This window comes from Canis lupus, chromosome X (assembly GCF_011100685.1).
Source record: "Canis lupus familiaris isolate Mischka breed German Shepherd chromosome X, alternate assembly UU_Cfam_GSD_1.0, whole genome shotgun sequence".
NCBI lineage: Eukaryota > Metazoa > Chordata > Mammalia > Carnivora > Canidae > Canis > Canis lupus.
The window spans coordinates 41,241,472-41,265,420 of record NC_049260.1 but is presented as its reverse complement, the minus strand read 5'-3'; the positions used below and the strand labels follow the sequence as shown (position 1 = coordinate 41,265,420).

General features: G+C 41.4%; 1 protein-coding gene across 11 annotated transcripts in view; it reads left to right on the top strand.

Annotated features, from left to right (window-relative positions):
- Nucleotides 1-23,949, top strand: part of ZNF41 (zinc finger protein 41) — a 41,271-nt gene that overhangs the window by 10,191 nt on the left and 7,131 nt on the right. For 4 of the 11 annotated variants that reach the window (XM_038587255.1, XM_038587253.1, XM_038587254.1 and 1 more), the window contains exons 2-3: nt 21,750-21,876; nt 22,360-22,455. In XM_038587255.1, the coding sequence (XP_038443183.1) occupies nt 21,756-21,876; nt 22,360-22,455 (217 nt within the window). In that variant the 5' untranslated portion in view covers nt 21,750-21,755. Of the gene's footprint in view, nt 1-8,251; nt 8,293-10,109; nt 10,450-21,749; nt 21,877-22,359; nt 22,456-23,038; nt 23,113-23,949 lie in introns of all 11 variants that reach the window. The other 7 variants (XM_038587248.1, XM_038587251.1, XM_038587249.1 and 4 more) reach the window with 3 other exon arrangements.

Below are 23,949 nucleotides of genomic sequence, written 5' to 3'. Positions count from 1 at the left end.
GGATTGGTGTTAATTCTTCTTGAAAATTTGGTGGAAGTCTCCAGTGAAACCATTTGGCTTAGAGATTTATATTTCAAGAGTTGTTCTTTAGGGGCACCTGGGTGGCTCAGGTGGTTAAGCATCTGCCTTTGGGTTGGGTCATGATCTTGGGGTCCGGGGATCGAGCCCCACATTGAGTTCCCTGCTCAACAAGGAGTCTGCTTCTCCATCTCCCTCTGCCCTCCCCCTCTGCTCGTGCTCTCTCTGGCTCTCTCTCTCAAATAAATAAAATCTTTTTTTAAAAAAAGAGTTATTTTTCAAATTGCAAATTTGATTTCCATAATAGTTGTGAGGCCATTCAGATGAACTATTTGATATTAGAAGAGTTGTGATAGTTTGTACTTTTTGAGGAATTGGTCCATTTCATCAAAGTTGTCAAATTTATTATTGTATTCCATTATTATTCTTTTGATATCTGCAGAGTCTGTAGTGATAGCCCCTGTTTCATTCCCAATATTAATCATTTGTATCTCTAATTTTTTTCTTTGTCAATATTACTAGAGGCTTGTTTATTTATTTATTTATTTATTTTTTTGGAAAACCAGCCCTTTGGTTTATTGTATTTTTCTGTTGTTTTCAATTCCATTGATTTTTGCTCCTACTCTTCTTATGTCCTTTTTTCCACAGGTTTTGGGTTTATTATATTCTTCTAATTTCTTTTTTTTAAGATTTTATTTTATTTTTTTAAAGATTTTATTTATTTATGAGAGAGAGAGAGAGAGAGAGAGAGAGAGAGAGGGAGAAGCAAGCTCCACACAGGGAGCCCAACATGGGACTTGATCCCGGGTCTCCAGGATCAGGCCTTGGACTGAAGGCAGCGCTAAACCACTGAGCACCCGGGCTGCCCAAAATTTTATTTTTAAGTAATCTCTACACCCAACATGGGGCTCAAACTTAAAACCCCAAGATCAAGAATTGCATGCTCCATCAATTGAGCCAGCCAGACCCCCCCACCTTCTTTTCTAATTTCTTGAGAGTTTAGATTATTGACTTAAGGCTTTTTCTCTTTTCACATGTAAACATTTAGTGCCATAAATTTTCCTTATAGGACTGCTTTAGTTTATGGAGCAGAGTATTGTGCACTGGTTATCAAATTCCAGGGGAGGACTCCAAACACTTCTGCCCACTGCATCTTGGTATCAAAGTCACCAAGGAAAACACAACACAGTGAAACACTGAATGGAACAATGCTTTACTTGAATAGAGAAGAGACAGAGCAAGATCAGCATCCATAGTGCATCCTTTCCTTATAGCTAGCCAAATGGCAAGTAAGCATAGGAAAAGATCCTTCACTCCATTAGTTAGCAAGGAAATATAAATTAAACTGAACTAAGATACTAATCACAACCCTCTCATTGCAGTGGAAGGACTCCCCCACCCCCCACTATGGAGACTGAAATACTGAAAGCTAGGGGCATGCCTAAGGGCCATTGATGTACAAACTTTGGCAGAAAAAAAAATGGCACACATTGAGTCTGCAGTAAGGAAAAAATATTCCCACACAAGGCAATAGCCCAACATAGGCTGTGTGGGTTCTTGGTCTCTTGGTAAGTAAGTGTTCCAGGCCCAAAGACCATTCTTATATGGTCAAGGGGTGAGGGTATATATACCCCTTATTCAGTTTAGTGTATTTTTTAAATTTCCCTTGAGACTTCTTTGACCCATGAGTTTTTTAGAAGTATATTGTTTAGTTTCTAAGTGTTTGGGGATTTTCCTGTTACCTTTTTATTTTGATTACTAGTTTCATCCATTGTGGTCAGAGAACATACTGTGTCTGATTTCAATTCTTTTACATTTGTTGAGGTTTGTTATATGGTCTAGGATATGGCCAAATGATGTATTTTCTGTGGGCACTTTATTTTTTTTCCTGTGGGCACTTTAAAAGAATGTGTATTCTACTACTGTTGGGTGGAATGTTCTGTAAATGTCACTTAGATCCTATTGGTGGAAGGTGTTCATGAATTCTTTTACAACTTTGCTGATTTTCTGTCTAGTTGTTTTATCAGTTGTTGAAGGAAGGGTATTGAAGTCTCCAACTGTAATTGTGATTTTGCCTATTTCTCCTTTCAGTTTTATCAAAATTTTCTTCATATATTTTGCAATTCTATTGCATGATGCATACACATTTAAGATTGCTATGTCTTTTTGGTGGACTGACCCTTTTATCATTATGTTATGTCCCTGTCAGTACCAGAGTAATTTTCTTTACTCTGAAGTCTACTCTATCCAATATTAATAAATCCACTCCTGCTTCCTTTTAATCAACATTTGCATGATATATTTTTTTCATCCTTTTACTTTTGACCTGCATATATCATTATATTTGAAGCATGTTTCCTGCAGACAGTGTATAATTGGGTCATGATTTTTGAGATCAAATCTGCTAATTTCTGTCTACAAGTGGTACATTTATACCATTTATACTTTATGTAATTATTTGTATGTTAATATCTAGATCTGTCATATTTTGTGTTTTCTATTTGTTCTCTCTGTTTTTGTTTCTCTCTCTTTTTTTGCCCTTCTTTGGGGTATTTGGACATTTTAAAGAATTCCATTTTGATTATCTAGTGTTTTCAGGGGAATCTTACTTTATATAGCTTTTTTTTGGATATTCTGTGTATCATGTAATATATACACAACTTATCAGAGTTCACTGGTATCATTTTACCACTTCCAAGGAAGTGTGGAAACCTTACCTCATGTCCCTTTATCCTCCCCTATTTATAAATAATTGTCTTAAATACTTCCTTTACATACACTGAGCACCACATTAGGTGGTGTTATAATTTTCACTTCAATGGTCAAACATAATTTAGAAAACTTAGGAGAAGGAGAGCATATTATATTTACCTATATTTTCCCTCTTTCCATGTTCTTCCTTCCTTACTGATATTTTAAGATTTCTTCTTTTATCATTTCCTTTCTGGTTAGAGAACTTCCTATAGCCATTCTTTTATGGTACGTCTGCTGGTAACAAATTCTTAGTTTTCTTTCATCTGAAAATATCTTGACAGCTCTATCCTTCCTAAAGGATATTTTCTATGGGTATAGGATTCTAGGCTAACAGTTTTCTTCTCGCCACCCACCCCCCAACTCCCCCTAACAATTCTTTTCTTTCTGCACTTGAAAAATGTGCCATTTCCTTCTGGTCCTAGATGGCATCTTCTCCTAATAGAAGGCTGTTTCATTTATGTTGAAAATCTGTGGTTTAGTGTAGCCACATTCATTAATTATCTTAACTAGATCTTCTAGATAATTTACTGCAGCTTCCATACCAGCATTTGCGATTTCACCTTATGTTATGGAAACAGCTTCTTTCCTTAAAATTCATGAACCAACCTCCGCTAGCTTCAAACTTTTCTTTTGCAACTTCCTCACCTCTCTCAGCCTTCAGAGGACTGAAGAGAATTAGGGCCTTGATCTGGATTAGGCTTTGGCTTAAGGGAATGTTGTGTCTGGTTATATAGATATGGTTTATGGTGCCAAAACAATTATAATAGTAACATCAAAGATCGCTGACCACAGGTCACCATAATAAGTATAATAATAATGAAAAGGTTTGGAATATTACAAGAATTACCAAATTGTGGCACAGAGACATGAAGTGAGCAGATGTTATTGGAAAAATGGTGCTGGTAGACTTACTTGACAGTTGCCATAAACCTTCAATTTGTAAGAACTTCAATATCTGGCAAGCACAATAAAATTAGGTATGCCTGTATTTCTTTGCTGAGATTTTCTATTGTCTCATTTGTGTTAAAAATTTTTCATAATTGGCCAATGAAGCATGTTTATGATGGCTGCTTTAAAATCCTTGTCAGATGGGGTGCCTGAGTGACTCAGTCAGTTGGGTGTCAGACTCTTGATTTTGGCTGGGATCATGATCTCAGGGTCATGTGACTGAGTGCTGCATCAGGCTCTTCGCTTGATGGGGAGTCTGCTTGGGATTGCCTTTCCCTCTCCCTCTACCCCTCCCCCCTCAAATAAATAAATCTTTTAAAAAGTAATAAAATTATATTTAAAAAGCTAAAATCCTTGTCAGATAATTCCAACATCTGTGTTATTTCAGTGTTGGGATCTCCTTCGTGTCTTTTCCCGTTCAAGTTGAGATTTTCCTGGTTCTTGGTATGGCATCTAATTTTTCATTATGTTCAGGACATTTGAGTATTACATTAAGAGGCTCTGTAATTTATTTAACTCTTGTGTTTTAATAGGCCTCCCTTGACAGAGCTCCATTTGGTAAAGGGAGATGTCACCTCATTCATTACTGCTAGGTGGAGATGGAAGTCCAAGTTCTTCTGTTTGGGGGGGTGTCTTTTTTTTTAATGGTGAGGGGAGGAGCTGAGGGAGAAGGAGAGGGAATCTTAAGCAAGCGCCAAACCCATCTTGGAACCTGTCACGGGGCTTGATCTCACAATCCTGAGATCATGACTTGAGCCGAAATCAAGAGTCAGACGCTTAACCAACTGAGCTACCCAGGTGCCCCAGGATGGGCTCCTTTTTATTGCCTAGTGGGAGTAGGAGTTCATGCTTCCCACTAAGCCTCTATTGATATCACCCTGACTGGGAGGGAGAGGGGTACCTTGTCACTGCTTCCCATTTGATGTCCATTGACACTATTGGCAGAAGTGCCCTTGTTACTGCTGTGCCCTGGTGAATGCTCCCATAGGCCTCCCCTGACATCAGTCAGTGGGGAGGAGGAAAGACACTGTCATTTCTGGGTGAGGGTGGAAGCCCACACTCCCCACATCATCTCCACTGTCCCCAAAGGGTGAGGGGAAGGAGGCAGCAAGGAAGAAAGCTCCAGCACCCTAATGGGCTTTCTCCGATACCACCTGGGCAGGGGGTAGAGGGGCTGGGGATACCTTCTTATAGTTTGTCAAGGGTGGAAGTCTAAGCTCTCCACTTGGCCTTTGCTATTAGTAATGGTGGTGGGCCTCCAGTGGTTTTTGTGGTATTTGGCCTGAGTAGAGCCATCATTGTCTAAAAGTTTTCTGTCTTGGTAGGCTGCCTCTTTCCTGGTCCTTTGACTAGAGAGAGCAGGCTTTTCTTGGGGCAGTTTTTGTCTGTACCCTTTGGCCTTTCTAGGTTGCTGGCTTCTCCAGCACCAAGTCTAGGATATATGAGGCTAAAAGAAAACCCAGAGAACTCACTGCCACATCATTTTGGAGGTCTCAGGATCACCAGCCAATCTGTCCTCTTCACTCCACCTTTCAGAATCTTCCTATGTTTTATATATAATGTCTACATTTTTAGTTGTATTTAGCAGAAAGAATAGGTTAACTAATACCTACTCCCATCTCCAGAAGAGGGAGTCCCTATAATTATGATTTTTAAAAAGATCTTATTTATTTATAAGAGACACAGAGAGAGAGAGAGGCAGAGACACAGGCAGAGGGAGAAGCAGGCTCCCTGTGGGGAAACTGATGCAGAACTTGATCCCAGGACCCCGGGATCACACCACTGAACCACCCAGGCATCCCTGATTTTTAAGACCTTATGCGGTTTTGTACATTTGTGCTGGTTTTATTTGTATATATTGAATGGCCCTATGGATTTATGCAGAGGCTTCTGTAATTCTTTGTTATATATTTTATTATTAAAAAAGGACCCCTTGGGGCAGCCCGGGTGGCTCAGCGGTTTACCACCGCCTTCAGCCCAGGGCCTGATCCCGGAGACCCGGGATCAAATCCCACGTCAGGCTCCCTGCATGGAGCCTGCTTCTTCCTCTGCCTGTGTCTCTGCCTCTCTTTCTCTCTGTGTCTCTCATGAATAAATAAACAAAATCTTTAAAAAATAAAAATAAATAAAAAATAAAATAAAAAGGATCCCTTTGATAATCTATTGAGTGCTTTGGACTTAATTTCCACCTCAATAATTATATTTCTAGATGTGCTGTCATTTTCTTACATTTGTCCAGTGTATTGTATAAAGTCTTTATTTAATTATGACATAATACAGAAAACTGCACAGATTATGCATTTAGCTTGATGTCTTTTTTTAACTGACTGAGCGAACATGCATAACCACCACCTAGATTTAGAAATAGGACATCACTAGCACCCAAGAAACACCCCCTTGTGTTCCTTTCCAATCACTAACTTCCTCCCAAGGGGTACCAACAGTCTGACTTCTAACAGCGTAGATTAGTTTTACATGTCTTTTATATTTTTTAATTTTTACATAATTTTATATAGTTTTAATATAAATTATATTTTTAATCATATAAAAATTATAATATAAATTATATAAAATCATATAAATTAGGGATCCCTGGGTGGCGCAGCGGTTTGGCGCCTGCCTTTGGCCTAGGGCGCGATCCTGGAGACCCAGGATCGAATCCCACATCGGGCTCCCGGTGCATGGAGCCTGCTTCTCCCTCTGCCTATGTCTCTGCCTCTCTCTCTCTCTCTCTCTCTGACTATCATAAATAAAAAAAAAATTTTTAAATCATATAAATTATATAAAAATAAGTTTATATAAACATAATCATATTGTATTGATTCATTGCTCTTTGGGTCTGGCTTCTTTGGGCAACATAATATTCATGAGATGAAATTCATGCCTGTCGTGTGTGGCAATTTGCTCATTCTTGTTACTGTATGGTACTTCCTTGTATGAATATAGGACAACTTGTTTATCCATTCTGATGTTGATGATCATTTGCATAATTTTCAGTTTTGAATAAAGCCACTCTCAACATCATCATACTTGTCTTTCAGTCAGTATATGTTCGTATTTCTCCTGAGTATATTCTTAGGAGTGGAAGGGCTAGCTCACAGGCTATTGCATGTGTTCAGCTTTTGTGGATAACATCAAACAGTTTTATAAAGTTTTGTACTGTTTGATGCTCCTCAAAAACAATATATTGAGTTTCTATTGCTCATATCCTCACTAGCTCTCTTGGTTATTTTCCATCATTTTCATTTGAACCATTTCTGGTAGATAAGAAGGATGATCTGATTGTAGTTTATACTTCCTTGCTAACTAATGAAGTTGAGCATCTTTTCCTATGCTTATTTGCTGCTTGCATATCTTTGGGAAATGTCTCTTTCCTAATAAGAAGTTTACTCTTCTTATTGTTTCTATTGATTTCTAGGAATTCTTGATGTATTTGAGATATGAATTGTTTGTCAGATACTAGTATTACAGTCATCTCCCACTGTGGGATTTGCCTTTTCACTCTTAATTTTGTCTTCTGGTGAACCAAAGTCTTTAATTTTAGTGTAGTCTAATTTAATAACCTTTTATTCTACCAGATATCAAAACTTTAAGATTTTATTTATTTATTCATAAGAAACACAGAGAGAGAGACAGAGACATAGGCAGGGGGGGAAGCAGTCTCCCTGCAAGGAGACCAATGTGGGACTCGATCCCAGGACCCCAGGATCACAACCTGAGCTGAAGGCAGACAATCAACTACTGAGCCAGTCAGGCTCAAGATATCAAACCTTGATATGAAGCACATTAATTAAGACACTGTAGTATTGGTCCAAGAATAGACAAACAGACCAATGGAAACAGAGTCCAGGAATGAACCTCCACATAATCACAAACCAACACTGCAGAGCAGTGGAGAAAAGATACTCTTTTCAATAAGCTATGCTAGATCACCTTGATATACATATGGAAGAAATGAATCTTGACCGTAACACATACATATACCAAAATCCTTCCCAAGAAGGCTATAAATAAATGTGAAAGATAGAACAATACAAATTTGGAAGAAAACATTAAACATCTTTATGACCCTGAGGTAGGCAAGGTTTTCATAACTAAGACATAATGAGTGCCAGCCATAACACAAAGAATGGTAAATGGCATGGCATGTTTCTTTCCAGTGCTTCATTTCACATCTTTGTCTTTGTGTTTTAAATGTGTGGCACCTGTATTTTTTTGTTGTTGTTAACCAATCCCAAAGCCGTTATCTTTTATGGCAGGATTCAGCTCATTCAATTTAGTTGAATTGTAGCATAGTAAATTTTGTGCCTTCTATTATTTTATGTTTACTATTTATTTTACTTGATTTATATTTCCACTCTTTCCTTTTCCTATTTTTGCTGGTGTGGTCACATTTCTTTTAATTCCCCTCTAGGTTCTCATTATCTTGGAATTCTGATAGTTTGGAATTTTGATTATTTTTATCAATTTCTGCTAGTGGTTGCCTTCACCTTCCTTACAAATATAATTATCTATATTTCTCTATTCTTAGGTCCAATAATGTTGTAATAGTCTTTGGATCTAGTAATAGAGGTAGGTGATTTGCCTTCACTACTCTATCACTCAGTAGATTTTTCCAGGGTGTTTTAAAATTTCCACTTAGTAATAATTTTATTTATTCCATATGCCCAAATACATTATTTTTCTGTTTTCATATGTAACTATATATTACAAGAATCATTTCTCAAGACTGCTATCCTCTGATTTTGAGGTTTCTGTAACTATTCAATTTATAATTGCTTATACTAGTCTCTTGAGTATTCTTTTGAGATAGGAATTGTGGCACTTAATGTTTAGACTTAATATAATGTCTAAAGTTGTCTTTTACTCTGACAGAAGATTAGTATTTAGCTAGGATGAGTTTAAAATTCTCAGCCCTAAGCCCCTTTCTCTCAGTAATTTGTAGGTATTTTCTTCTAATATGATTCCTATCACTGCAAACAAAAAGTCCAGTGCCATTGTGAGCCCTTTCCATGTTGTTTTCCTGGAAGTGTTTCAGGTTTTCCTTTATTCTTTAAAGTCAGTGCTAAATCAGATTTGGGGTTGATTTGGTTCCTCTGGAGTCAAGGATTGGGGGATTTCTGTAGGGAAGGATCAATGAGGTAGGGTCCAATAGGATTAGATAATCTAAAGCCTATTGATGTGATTCATACTGGGGCAGTGAGTGACAGTCTTGGGAAATTCTTGAGGCTTTCTGAGAGTTGGAGATGCAAGTATTAGCATTGAAGTCATTGATTAGCCTATGAGAGTTATTGATTGGAACACTGAGGTAGCGAATGATTGCTTGCAAGCCTGGGATTACAAGTTTTGGGGAGTCAATTTTGGTGGCCCTATCCAAATCATTGACTGGGACCTGTGAATATCGGTAAATGCAGGACTATGTGAGTTAGTATGTGACAGACTACTATGGGAGGTTTTACGGGAGTCACTAATTCTATATATAGGCTGTGAGTTATGGGATCCCCAAAGGGCACTGAATAGATCATTGGTTGGTTTTCTATTGAGGGTGTATTGCCTGTGTTGGTGATTATTTGAGGAGCCTATGGAAACCAGTTGCTGGTACCATCTGGGACACAGTTTTGTCAAGCAGTGTGGGTTACTGATTTAGGAGCCCATACAGACATGCTGGTTTTCAGGGCCCAGATGGGAGTTGAGCAAGGGAGGCATTTAGTTTATGTTTTCGTCTATGGCAGAAGAGGGTGGGCTCTCTAAATTGCCCAGAACATACACTGAATTATACGAAAGTTCAGTTTATGCACATATGACATGATCACTCCTAGCTAGAGCACTTTAAGGGCAGCAGGAAATAGAAATCATGTTTTCTGTGACTCTGCCATGCACAGAGTACCATATGGCATAGTAGTTAAGAAAATGTAGCTTGGAACCAGGCATTCCTGCATTGGAGTCCCTGTCTTTTCCCCTAATCTGAGTGATCTTGGGGAAAATTTCTTAATATGTCTGAACATCTCTACTGATAGTAAATGGAAATAATAATAATAGAATATCTAGTTCACAGGATGAGTTTGAAAGTTAAATGAGGTACCTGCCTTGCACCTTGTAATAATAACAGCATTTAATATCAATGGAGTATGTTCCAGGTACCAAGTAGGAGTGAGTACTTTAAGAGGCATCGTATCATTTAATTCTAACAACCCTATGAGACAGGTGTTTTCATCCTCAGTTTTAAGATGAAGAAACTCAGACTAAAGTGACTTCCCCAGATGCTAGCTAGAACGTAGTAGATCTGGAATTCAAACCCTCATTCATTTTCTACCAAGCCTTATGAGTATCTGTTTAATATTATACACTAATACTTGGTGTTGGTTTTACCGAACTTCTCTCTTTCACAGTATCCAGCACAGAGAGCTGCCCCCTTGATGCCCCCAGGAAGGATTTGTGGGGGTGAGTGCTGAATGACTGACCACATGGACACTGGCTTTCCAGGGTTTCTTGGAGTCTCTGCGGAGTGCCTGGGCCAGACCCCATAGTAGAGGCTATAGGACCTACCTTGCAGCCCCAGCAGCTGATTTGAGTCCACAGGTGCACCCTTGACTTCAGGCTCCCAGAGAGAGCAGAGTCATCATCAAGAGAGCCTGGGAGTTGAGGCCCAGCAGGAACATGTCAGCTAACCGGAGTGCTCCCCAGTGGTCCTCGGTCCTGGCTGCAGAGGGACATGGCAGCTCGTGTGAGGTGAGGAGGGAGAGGACTCCAGGGACAGGAATTCATTCTGAGGAGACAACCCTGACCTGTCACCAGGGCCTCAGGGAAGGGGAAGATGGGTCACAGAAGTGGCAGATTCCAGGCTACCAGGTCACCATCTTTCTGCTGTGTGAGTACCACATCCAGAGCCCTGTGTGTTTCAATGGACATGTGATGTGGCTGATGGAGGACATGTGGGATGGGAGTGTCACCCCACATCTGGAGTCGTACCCAAGGAGATGCTACCCCTGACCCCCAGCACAGGCCCTGCACTTTCCATTGGCTCTTTGCAGATGCTCAGCTGATCCCATCCCCCACTCCAGCCTCCTTTCCCCCTTCTCTCTGGGGATTTGCTGATTTCTCCTCTATCCTGATCTAGGGCAGAAAAATCCCTTTCCTCTGGAACTGAGAGAATGGCAGGATAATAGGACAATAGTCTCAAGGTCCTTCTAGTTCTTCCTCCTCCTTTCAAAGGTGATAAAATGGCCTGAGAAGGGGCATGACTTGCCCAGGCCTCTTGGATTGTGAATAACAGCATTGGACTGGAACCAGGCCTCCTGAATATGTATTCCATCCTTACCATACCACTGCCAAGACCAAGTTGCCCACCAAAAGTTCCTCTCAAGTGGGGCGCCTGGATGGTTCAGTCTGTTGGGTGTCTGCCTTCGGCTCAAGTCATGATCCTGGGATCAAGTCCTAGAATTGAGGCGCCCCCCCCCCCATGTCTGGCTCCCTTTTCAACAGGGAGTCTCCTCCTCCCTCTGCTTATCCTTCTTCCTCTGTCCCTTCCTGCCCCACTTGTGCTTTCTCCCTCTCTCTCAAATAAATAAATAAAATGTTTTAAAATATAAAAATAAGTAAAAGTTCCCCCTGAGAATCTGTAAACAAGGGAAGACAATGAGAGAGCCAGATCTTGCCTGACAGCTCCCTTCTTCAGACCTTCCTATGGATACTGTCACCTCTGGGATGGGCTCCTTGTCACAGGGACTCAGGGTCATGTGGTCGTTAGGATAATATTAAACTTTAAAAATTATTTTGATTTTTCTTATTTCATCCTTTCATTAAAAAGTTAGAAAATGCAGGTAAACAAGTAGAAGAGAATAAAACATTATTTGTAATACCAGCATTACCCCAAATTAACCATTGTTAATTTAGTTATTTTTTCCTTTCAGTTGATTTTTCCTTTGTATGTGCATGCGTGCACGTATGTGGGCATAAGTGTGGGGCTGTGGGTGTGCATACGTACCATATACATATACATTCTATAGGTCAAGTTTATTTTTTTAATCTTTTTTTAAAGATTTTTTGAATTTATTTATTCATGAGAGAGAGAGAGAGAGGCAGAAACATGGGCAGAGGGAGAACAGGCTCCATGCAGGGAGCCCGGCATGGGACTCGATCCCGGGTCTCCAGGATCACACCCTAGGCTGAAGGCAGTGCTAAACCGCTGAGCCACCCGGGCTGCCCTATAAGTCAAGCTTAAAAATGGAATTCACAGTATTTGGTTGCCTCCTTTTTAATTTGACAGTTTATAATGATTTTCTAGGCATTAAATATTTTTTTCTTCATATACACATAGCACACACCATTACATCCTTTGGATAAACTTTAATTAATTTAACCAATCCACTGTATGTGCATTTAGGGTGTTTCTGTTGTGATTAACACTGCTTTGGTAAAATTCCTGCGCTGAAATCTTTTTGCCTAAGTCACTGAGATTATATTTGTGTCAAAGGTATAAGGGGATTGAATGGTAAACGAATGGCTGCCTAGCCACTTCCATAGTGCACTTCCACCTATGGAAGTGTTGAGGCTCTGCTGCATCATATCAATCACAGACCCACAGTTTGGGGCCACAACAACGTGGTTCTCCCCATTCTTTCTGCAGGTGGCCTCCTGCCCAGCCAGTGTGTGGGAAATTCTAGATTCTGGCCTCTACAAGGCATATTTCTCCATTCATCTTTTCCTTCCCAGCCACAGACCTCTACACCTTTGCAAGAAGAAATGGAAATGGTCCTGTTGAATGTTATTTATTCGCTTATTTGTTTGTTAGGTTTTTGGTTTTTTCATTAGATGTCAGGGAGCAAGGAATGGACAGAGATACCAAGGAACAAATAAAAATGTCCCGAGGGGTAGGGAATAGCCAGCAGGACCAGGAAATAGTAGCTGAAGCTGGAAAATAGGCAGAAGGGTCAGTAAGAGAAAGAGGGCTGAGGAACAGCTGAAGGGACCATGGTGCACTTACTGGAGATGGAGGATAGCCAAGGGGCCCAGGGGACAGATGAGAGTGCAATGGAACTGATGTAACGGGAGACAGAAGCCCAGAAGCCAAGGGCATCAGAGAGACCAGGAAATAGTCATCAGGGGCTGGGGAAGTGGAAAATAGGGAAAAGCCAGCAGATCCAAGAACAACAGAGGGATCTCAAAATAGGAGGGACCAGAAGGCAGAGGGACCAGGTAATATCCAGAGAGATGAGAAAACAGAAGATTTGGCTAAAATGGGAACAGCAGATAGGTTTGGTGTTCTGGGCAGGAGCCTTGGGACAAGCAACTTCACAAGGCACCAGGATTTAGGGAAGAATCTGAGGGGATAGGGAAAGGTAGAGGTAATGGGGGACCAAAAAATAGGAACGAATGGGAAGGGGATGGATAGCAGCCAGAGGAAGCAAGGACCAGCTGCTGAGGCTGTAGAACAGGTGGAGGGGTGAGGAGGAGACAGACCCATGGGACAGTTGGAAAGACAGAGAAAGGCCTCTCAGGTTGAGGAGTAGCTGAGGACATCAGGAGCCATATGGAACAAGGAATAGTCTCTGAGGTCAGAGAACAGCCAGAGGGAACTGCAAAGTTGTACTTGGCACTGAGCGTCTACTAGACATCCCAGGAGCTAACCAAAGGGCTAGGGGAAAATAAAAAGAGCATTAAAAGTTTTTCTGGTGTTGGAGAGCAGCCTGACTGACCAGAGAACAGCTAGAGGGACCAGAGAACAGCTGGAAGGCATAATATCCATTCCTGAAGCTAGTTAGCAGCCAGAGGCCCCATGTAACAGGCACTGGGGGTAAGTTGCAGAAGCTGAGGAGAGGTTGAGGAACAACTGGAGTGCCCTGGACTGGGGTGACAGGGGTTTCTTGGGATGTGGGACTTCAGTGCAAAAATAGGAAATGTCCTGGGCAAACGAGATAATTGGTCACCCTACCCAGGAAACAACCAGAGGATCCAGCAAATAGACATGATGTAAGTGATGGAGAAGGTGAGAGTGCATAATCAAGCACAGTGGAGTGTACAGAACTAGCAGACTGGTGGTCAAGAGCGTAGGCTAGGAGCCAGGTCGGCCGGGTTGACCAGCTCTCTGCAAAGCATGGATTTCCCTGAAACCAAATGCAGGAGTATTAAGTGAGGGTGTCTTAGAAATGCACAGGGAAGAATTGGGATGGGACAGCAGTCAGGGGACTCAAAGGACAGTCAGTCTGTGTCAACTGGAAGGAATAAGGAAAGCTTGTCAGGACCAGGGAACAGCCAGATGGACTAGAGCACAATCAGAACGGTGCCACAGATTAAGGATCAGCTAGAGGGAAAACTGTCAAAGGAAACACAGGACACTCAGAGACACCAGAGAGCAGTCAAAGGGAAGGAGAAATAGGTGTGGAACAGTTAGAGGAACCCAGGGACACTCAGGAAAGAGACCAGGGGGCACTCAGAAGGAGCAAGCAACATTTAGATGGAACAGTAAACAGACCAAGGAAGAGTACTATGGGGACTATACACAAGAAATAAGGACCAGCAGAGGGAGCAACAAGGAGAAGTAAGGGACAGGAGTGGCCTGGGTAAACAGGAAAGCAAGAAGGAGGAGCATAGGGGTACGGAGAACAGTCAGAGGGAGCAGGAAAGATCAGGGCAACCAGCCAAGGGCAAACATACAAAGAAGCTGGGTATCTGACCTCTGGCGGGGGGTTGGGAGGGCACAGTGAGCCAAGAACTCATTGCACACTTTCAGCCATCCTAGTAAGCACCATGGAAGCCCTTCAAGGCTAGGACAGGGTGTAAAAGGGCAGGATCATATCACAGGGGGTGATGTAGAAGTGTTCCTGGGCAGGAGTAAGGGCAGCCCAGAAGTGGGAATACTGAGCCCTAAGCCGACTGCAGGATGGGACAGAGCAGATGGCCAGGGACACAATGGATAGTGTGTGGTCAATCCTAGTATCCCAGCACACCTCGGGGACAAAAGCACATAGTGTGCTGGCTCAGATGACCCTGAAGGGAGACAGTGCTGTGTGAGTCACTGGAGAGCCGTGAGGAGCTAGAATGGGGATCCTCACCTAGAATGAGGCAGTCCTTGTAAGGATCCTGGTGGTGGTAGGCACACATGCCATCTTCCAATGGTAGAAATGGGCCAGAAAATCCAACCTTCTCATATGTGGCAGGTGAGGCTGGAATCTGGGTGAGTGTGTATTAGCAACTTTCTACCCAGATTTCTAGTGCCAAAATCCCCCTCCCAAAGCTTCTATTTTTTTTTTTTTTTGTGGGAAAAGGGATCAAAGAGGGGCATCTGTGGGCAGTAACCTTGTATATATTCATCTTGTATCTGTTAATGCTGATAATGCCTGTCACGGTCTTTGTGTACTTTCCCTGAGAACATGGCTTTAGTGACTCCTAGGGAGAGAGAGACAGATGAGAATGGTCTTTTGTCCACCAGCTTGGGCCACTGGAGGTGATAAAATGTTTAATGATGTCAAATGATGGAATATTTTCATTCTTTCATCCTGGATGGTAAATAGCCACTCCGGTCCTGCCCCCCACCCCCCTGTGGTTCGTCCCCACTGGGTGACCCACACACCTGCTGGTCTATCCTGGGGTAACTGGCAAGCTGGTCAGGAGGACAGACAGTCAGAATGAGAGCTTCCCTCAAGCCTGACCTCCTGGTTGACTGGGTGATGAAGGGGGCATAGGTCAGGTGTGTTGCTAGGGGCTCAAGTGGAGGTGCTCCTCTCAGCAGCCCTCAGGGCTATGCTCAGGAGAGCTGGTGGTTGGAGATGTGCTGGGCATGGGCCAGTGCTTGTGGAGCTGCCTCCAGGAGTTGCTGGTGGTGGAGAAGGTACTATGAGTTCCCTTCATGCTTGGTGCCCCTGAACATTCACTAACAAGGGGAAGGAGGCCTCATTTCCTCGAAGTCAAATCATTAGATCTTTTCTTTGATACTCAGTACCTTTTCCCACTCGTTTTCCCACTTGTTTAGGAAATCCTCACCCACCCCAAGGCCTAATAAACAAATATTCACCTAAATGTTCTACCAAGAATTCCAACGCTTTTTTTTTTTTACTTTTGATTGTTTTGAAATAATTTTAAAATTAGAGAGAAGTTACAAAAACATCACAAAGAACTATGTATGCCCTTCATCCAAAAATCACCTGTTGAGCAGCCCCGGTGGCTCAGCAGTTTAGCACCGCCTTCGGCCCAGGGCGTGATCCTAGAGACCCGGAATCGGGTCCCACATCGGGTTCCTGCATGGAGCCTGCTTCTCTCTCTGCCAGTGTCAGTGTCTCTGCCTCTCTCTCTCTCTCTCTCTCTCTCTCTCTCTCTGTCTTTCATGAATGGATAAATAAAATCTTTTTTAAAAAAAATCACCTGTTAACATTTTGCCACATTTGCTTTCATTCTGTTCTTGATTTATGCATGTGTTTGTATGTGTATATGTGTATAAACACAGCTACATTTAAAACTATTTTCTGAACCATTTGAGAGCAATTTGCAGACACTGTTCCCGTTTACTCCTAAATACTTCAATGTGTCTCTCTTAAGAACGAGGACATGCTCTTCTGTTACCACAGTACAGTTTTCAGAATCCAGAAACTTCACATTGTTATAATACTAACATACCACGTGTTGTGTAATTATCTAATATACAATGTGTAATATACAGTTTCCCTAATTGTCACAAGAAGGTCATTTATAGCATTTTCCCCTGATCCAGGATGCAATCCAGGTTCATGTATTGCATTTACTTATCATTTCCCTTTAGTCTTTAATCTGGAACAGTGCCTCAGCCTTCTCTTGACTTTCATTACATGGACCCTTTGGAAGAATGTCCCTCAACTTGGATTTGTCTCTTGCTTCCTCATAATTCAACTTAGGTTATTCCTTTTTTTCTCAGGAATATCACAGAAACAATGCTGTGTTGTTCTCACTGCTTCATGTCAGTAGTCACTCAGTATCAATTTATCCTTTATTGATATTAACTTTGATCACCATGACTAAGATGGCATCTGTCAACTACTGCAACATGACTGTCTTTCCCTATGTAATTAATAACTATTTTGTGGGGAGATACTTTGAGGCTATGTAAATATCCTATTTCTCATGCTTTTGTTCACTGCTTTTAGCATCCAGTGATGATTCTTGCCTGTAACAATTAATTACAGCACTGTCTCCCTAATGACATTTTTCTAATCCCATCATTTCTTCCACATTGATTAGCTGGGCATTCTATGGTAAGGAAAAACATCCCTCGCTCTGACTGCTGAAAGTACAATTACATGCCAGGCACAATGAGTGCACCTTGATTTGTCAGTAGTCACTAATAGGAACTAGAGCTTCTTGGGGAAATGACCAACTCCAGGGGTAGAGCAGAGAGTACAAAATGATCCTGGAAGAATTCATTGTGCTGGAAAGTAAAAAAGTGCTCAAAAGATGGGGGCATGAGGAAAGAACACAGGAGCCACCTTGAAGGAACTCTCTCTGGCCAAATTTGGGACAATTTGGGAAAATAAATAATGATAGCCATAGAGGATAACCCATTGAATAAAGCAGTGAGTCCCCAGTACATGTGATAGGTTGATAGGTTTGTAGGTAGGCAGGCTGATAGGGAAGAAATGAATGCCTCTTTTTGATACCACTCTGATCATTTCTGGTGTGCCCATTACTCCAGTCCTTCTGAGGATAAAACTGGTAGCTTGCTAAAACTTTTTATTTTGGGGGGCGCCTGGGTGGTTAAGCATCTGCCTTCAGCTGGGGTCGTGATCCCGGGGTTCTGGAATTTTAGATTTACTGGGAGTTGCAAAGATGGTATAGAGAGGTCTCATGTTAACCCTTTACCCAGTTTCTGCCAGTGGTTACATACTGCATGGCTAGAGTACATTATCACAAACAGGAAACTGACATTGCTACAGTGTGTGTGTACTTCTCTGCCATTCATGTATCGATTCCTGGGTAATAATATAGATACAGAACAATTCCATCACCAAATAAGCCTACTGGTGTTGACATTTTACCAGTTAGAGTGAAGTATAGAAAACTTTGCTACCTTTAAATCCCTTTACCCTCACCAGTTTATATTATAATACTATTGTCTTAAATATTTCCCCTACATACATGGAAATCCACAACAGACAATGTTAGACTTTTTTGCTTCAACCTTCAAACATAGTTTAGAGGAGAAAGAGAGGAGAAGGCATGTCTATTGTGTTTACTCATATTTTTGTTTTTTCCATTTTCTTCTTTCCTGATGTTCCAAGATTCCTTCTCTTATTGTCTCCATTCTGGGTTTTTTTGTTGTTTTTTAAGATTTTATTTATTTATTCATGAGAGACACACAGAGAGGTAGAAACACAGGCAGAGGGAGAAGCAGGCTCCATGCAGGGAGCCCGATGTGGGACTCGATCCCGGGTCTCCAGGATCATGCCCTGGGCTGAAGGCAGACGCTCAACTGCTGAGCCACCCAGGCTTCCCTATCTCCATTCTGTTTATAGAACTTCCATTAGCCATTCACTTAGGGTAGGTCTGCTAGCAACATATTTTTTTAGTTTTCCTTTATCTGAGGATAGCTTGATTTCCTTTGCATTTCTCCTTTCTTAATAACAGCTTTACTGAGATATAATTTACATATCATACAATTTACCCATTTAAAGTGTACAGTTCAGTGTTTTTTATATTTATGGATATGAGCAACCACCACCACAATCAATCTGACAACATTTTCATCACCTCAAAAAGAAGCCCCATTTCCTTTAGCCATCACTCCTCCCCACCCTCCGCCTGTTCCCTGCCTCCTCCTAACCCTAAGCAACCACTAATATACTTTCTGTCTCTATAGATTTCACTATTCTGGATGGAATCATATAACCTGTGATCTTTGTGTCTGGCTTCTTTCACTCAGCATCATGTTTCAAGGAGCTCCCTCTGGCCAAATCTGGGACAATCTGAGTAGCAAAATAAATAATGATAGTAATAGATTATAACCTGATGAATAAGTATGGAGTTGCCAGTCCATATGCCTGGGTATATTTGTATGTAGATACAGACAGGGAAGAGGTGTATCATGTTGTATGTATACATGTTATACCATGTGTAACACGGGGATGAGCCACACAGGCATCCCTACTTCATTACTTTTTATGGCTCAGTAATATTCCATTGTATAGATGTGTCACATTTTATTTACCCATTTGTCAGCTGATGTACACTGGGGTGGTTTCTACCTTTTAGCTATTATGAGTAATGCTGCTGTCAACATATGTGTACATGTTTTTACATAGCCATATGTTTCCATTTCTCTTGAGGAGATATATATATATATATATTTTTTTTTTGTCTTTTGTTTTCTTAAGTTTGATTATAACATGTCTTGGTGTAGATTTCTTTGATTTATCCTTTTGGGGTTTGCTCAGCTTCTTAAAACTCTATGTTGATATTTTTGCCAAATTCGAGAAAATTTCAGTCAGTGTCTCCAAATACTTTTTCAGCCCATACTCTTTCTCCTCTCCTTCTGGGACTCTGATGACACAAATGCCAGATCTTCTGTTATAGTCTCATAGGTCCCTGAGGCTTGGCTCTTTTTTTTCCCCAGCCAGTTTTCTTTCTGTTCATATTGGATCATTTCCATTGTTCCATTGTCAAGTTCTCGGATTCTTTCCTCTGTTCTCTCTATTCTGCTCTTGAGCCCACAGTGGACTTTTAAATGTTCAGTCATTGTATTCTTCAGTTCTAAAGTTTCCATTCAATTCACCTTCATATCTTTTCTCTCTTTGCTAAAACTTTCTACTTTCAAATTTCTTTGGAGTATGGGGCACCTGGATGGGTCAGTGGTTGAGTGTCTGCCTTTGGCTCAGGTCATGATCCCAGGGTCCTAGGATAGAATTCTGCATCAGAATCCCCACAGGGAGCCTGCTTCTCCCTCCGCCTATGTCTCTGCCTCTCTCGGTGTGTCTCTAATGTATAAATAAATAAAATATTTAAAACATTTGAGTAGATTGAAATATTTTTATGATAGTTGCTTTAAAATTCTTTAAAATTCTTGTCAGATAACTCTAACATCTGTGTTATCTCAATGTTGGTGTCTCTTGATTGTCTTTTCTCATTCCAGTTGAGATTTTTCTGCTTCTTCACATGATGCCTGATTCTCAGTTATGTCCTGGATATTTTGGGAACTCTAAGACTCTGAATATTGTTTCAATCTTGTGTTTAACAGGCCTCCTCTGACACTGTTCTGCTAGAAATGGAGAATCCCCACACAGGCTAAACTGACACTGTGGGAGAGAGGTCTCATTACTCCCAGACTGGTATGAAAATCTAGGCTCCCCATTCAGCCATTGCTGATGGGAATGGGAGTAAGAGCACAGTTTTTTTCTATGATGCTTGGCTGGAACAGGGCAGTATCATCTAAGTTTTTCTCTCTTGCTATGTTGCCTTCTTCCTGGTACTTAAACTAATGAAAGTGGGCTTTCTGGGGCTGTTTCTGTCTGTGCCAGTTGGCATTTTAGGTTGCCAATTTCTTGAGCACCTAGTTCAAGATATGTGTGGCAAAAAAGAAAACTCCGGGAAGGGCAGTCCGGGTGGCTCAGCGGTTTAGCGCCGCCTTCAGCCCAGGGCTTGATCCTGGAGACCTGGGATCAAGTCCCACGTCGGGCTCCCTGCATGGAGCCTGCTTCTCCCTCTGCCTGTGTCTCTGCCTCTCTCTCTCTCTCTCTCTCTCTCTCTCTCTTTCTCTTTGTGTGTGTGTGTGTGTGTGTGTGTGTGTGTCATGAATAAATAAATAAAATCTTAAAAAAATTACCAGCTGAGGTGCCTGGGTGGCTCAGTCAGTTAAGCATCTGCCTTCAGCTCAGGTCATGATCCCAGGGTCCTGGAATTGAGCCCTGCATTCAGGTCTCTGCTCATGGGGAGTCTACTTCTCCCTCCCCTGCTCTTGTGTTCTTTCTCTTTCTCTCTCTTCCTCTCAAATAAATAAATACAATTTAAAAAAAAGAAAAAAGAAACTCCGGGAAATCACCACTGTGTCATTCCTCAGGTTCTGAGGATCATGGGTTTACCTCCCTCTCTCCAGCTGACAGAATGTTCTTAGCTTTGTTTCATATATAATGTGCAGGGGTTTTAGCTGTACGTAGCAGCAGAAATAGAGAGAATCATGTCTTTTCTACTTGGTCTCCTTTCTTCTCATTGATTTGTAAGAGTTCTTTACAACCTCTAGATATGAACCCTTCAACAGTAATATCTGTTACAAATGTCTTCTATCCTGTGGCTTTCATTTTCTTCTCTTATAATGCTGTCTTTTTTAAGGTTGTATTTATTTATTAGAGAGAGAGAGAGAGAGAGAGAGAGAAGCAGGCTCTATGCAGGGAGCCTGACGTGGTACTCGATCCTGGGTCTCCAGGATCACGCCCTGGGCTGAAGGCGGCGCTAAACCTCTGGGCCACCTGGGCTGCCCATATAATGCTGTCTTTTAAATAAATAGAATTTTTAAAATTTACTGTAGCCAGACATCAATCTTTTTCTTTATGGTTAATGTTTTTTGCATCTTGTTTGAGAATTATTTTCCTAATCTGAGATCATGAAGGTGTTTGTCTATATTATCTTTGGTCTGTGTTTTTTGGGGGTGCCAAAACCCAGGAACGAATTTTCTGTATTGTTTTTAAAGGCTCTATTGTTTTGCCATTTCCCTATATGTTTCTTTTTATTCAATTCTATTTTATTCAATACTATATTGCCATAGCCTGGCACATAATCAACCAGTTAATATATGTAGTTCCTACATTAACTAGAGAACTTAAAGAGAGACTATTTTAATCCTCATTTTTGCAAAAGAATGATTGAACAAATAAGTGATTGAATGTATTACAAACACAATGAATGTCAAGATACTTCAATAAGTTTTTTTCTCTCACAAGATGAAATACAAAACCAGGTACTGAGTGAAAACCCTATGTACTACATTATGGCAAACGTCAAAAACAGCTTCCTATTTATCTTTCTTCCAACCCCCCAGTGCTGACCATGTCACCTTGAACAGGATTGTGTTGTTACAGATCTCCATGTCATTCGAGGATGTGACCGTGGACTTCAGCAGAGAGGAGTGGCAGCACCTGGACTCTGCTCAGAGACGACTGTACCGGGATGTGACACTGGAGAATTACAGCCATTTGTGCTCAGTGGGTAAGCACAGCTGCCCTGTGTGTCTGCCAGAGGCCTCAGTGTGGCTATTTCCATTCTCAGCTGCTGGGTGTCCTGGAACATCTTAAGTGTGTGATGGTGTCATCCTTTATTTGTCCAAGATTCTTCAGTCCCTTTTCAGCACAATTATTATTACTCTGTTCCCAGTGAAATGTGATTACTTTTCTGAAGAGCAAATGGAAATGCCATTGAAAGTCCCCTGAAGGGCAGCCCGGGTGGCTCAGTGGTTTAGCGCCACCTTCGGCCCAGGGCGTGATCCTGGAGACTGGAGACTGGGGATCGAGTTCCGCATCGGGCTCCCTGCATGGAGCCTGCTTCTCCCTCTGTCTGTGTCTGCCTCTCTCTCTCTGTGTCTCTCATGAATAAATGAATAAAATCTTTAAAAAAAAAAAAAAAGAAAAAGAAAAGAAAGTCCCCTGAAATCCAAGTAGCTCAACCCAATCCTGTGTCATCTCCTGTTAACAGGGTACCAGGTTCCCAAACCAGAGGTCATCTTCAAGTTGGAACAAGGAGAGGAGCCATGGATTTTGGAGACAAAAACCCCACATCAGAGCTGTTTGGGTGAGTGAGTGTGACTCAGGCAGATGGGGGACATGGAAGTAAATCTCACTTTTTCTAGAAGAGGCTGATACCTTTGAAAGGCTATGAAGATAACCTGCCCTTGAAAGTTCTAAACTTCTGTAGTTTATTGGAGATAGTTGACAGAAGCTCCTTTGATACCTAAATGATCTCTCTGAGTATGACTTTTTTTTAAAGATTTTATTTATTTATTCATGAGAGACACAGAGAGAGAGAGAGGCAGAGACACAGGCAGAGGGAGAAGCAGGCTCCATGCAGGGAGCCTGATATGGGACTCGATCCTGGGTCTCTAGGATCAGGCCCTGGGCTGAAGGCTGGCACTAAACCGCTGAGCCACCCAGGCTGCCCCCGAGTATGACTTTTGCAATTGTCTTCATTGTTTGGCTTTTTGACAGAAGAGCTGCCTCTAGTCTCTGTACTCTGGATCACATATATACCACCCTATCTTATCTAAGACCTTTTTATTCTTCCTACTCCACTCTCACCCCCTTTATCTTAGATTCTTTCCTTGTACATTCAGTTATTTTAAAATTTCTTCCCTTTCATTCCTTATACCTCCTCCCAGGGGCAGCTGAGCTACTGTGTTTGATCTGTGAATTTGTGTAGTATTCCTTTAAAGCCTGAAGTATTGGTTTATGAGTAGGTATCTTTATTATATATAAGTTATACGGTGCCACATGTCTAATTCTATTCCTTTTTTCCCTCATTCGTAAGGTCTGTCTGAATTACAGCGTGTACATCTGGCTTCATTCCTTCAAATTGCTGCATACTATTCCACAGTGTGTCAGCACCACATCTTACTTAACCATTCACCCAGGGGTGGAACCTAAGGTTGTTGCTAATACAAAATCCCAGCTAATATGAACAATTCTATGATAGATTTCTACAGAAATGTTCCCTTTGGGGACATTTGGGAGGGTGAGAATTTCTTAGGAATGTTTATAGAAGAGGGGATTTGCCTAACCATTGCATATTTTTATCCTGAATTTGAGCACCACCATATTATTCTCAGATTTGCATGAATCTATACTAACCATAATGCACAAAGGTTCTTGCTTTCCTAGAGTTTCTGCCAACAATTAATAGAACCAAAGTTTCTCATTTTTTAGCCAATAATCAGTATGAAGTGGTATGATATTTTTTCTTCTTTTTTGCATTTCTCCTATACCTAGTTTCAGCCTTTCATTACGGACCTGTTGTGGTCTCTTTGAGTTTTCTTCTATGAGTGACCTTGTTCGTGTTCCCCTTGTTTCACTTGAGTTTCCTGTCTGTTTCATACTGCTTTGTATACAATTTATTACTTGTCCTTCTTTCCAGCCTTCTCCTCCTCCTTGCCCCCTACAATGAGTCTGCCCTAGGGACCCTGTCTACTGTTCACCAATCTTTTCTTTGTATACATGCAAAGATTCATCCATACTGAATTCTTTTTTTTTAAGATTTTATTTATTCATTCATGAGAGACACAGAGAGAGAGAG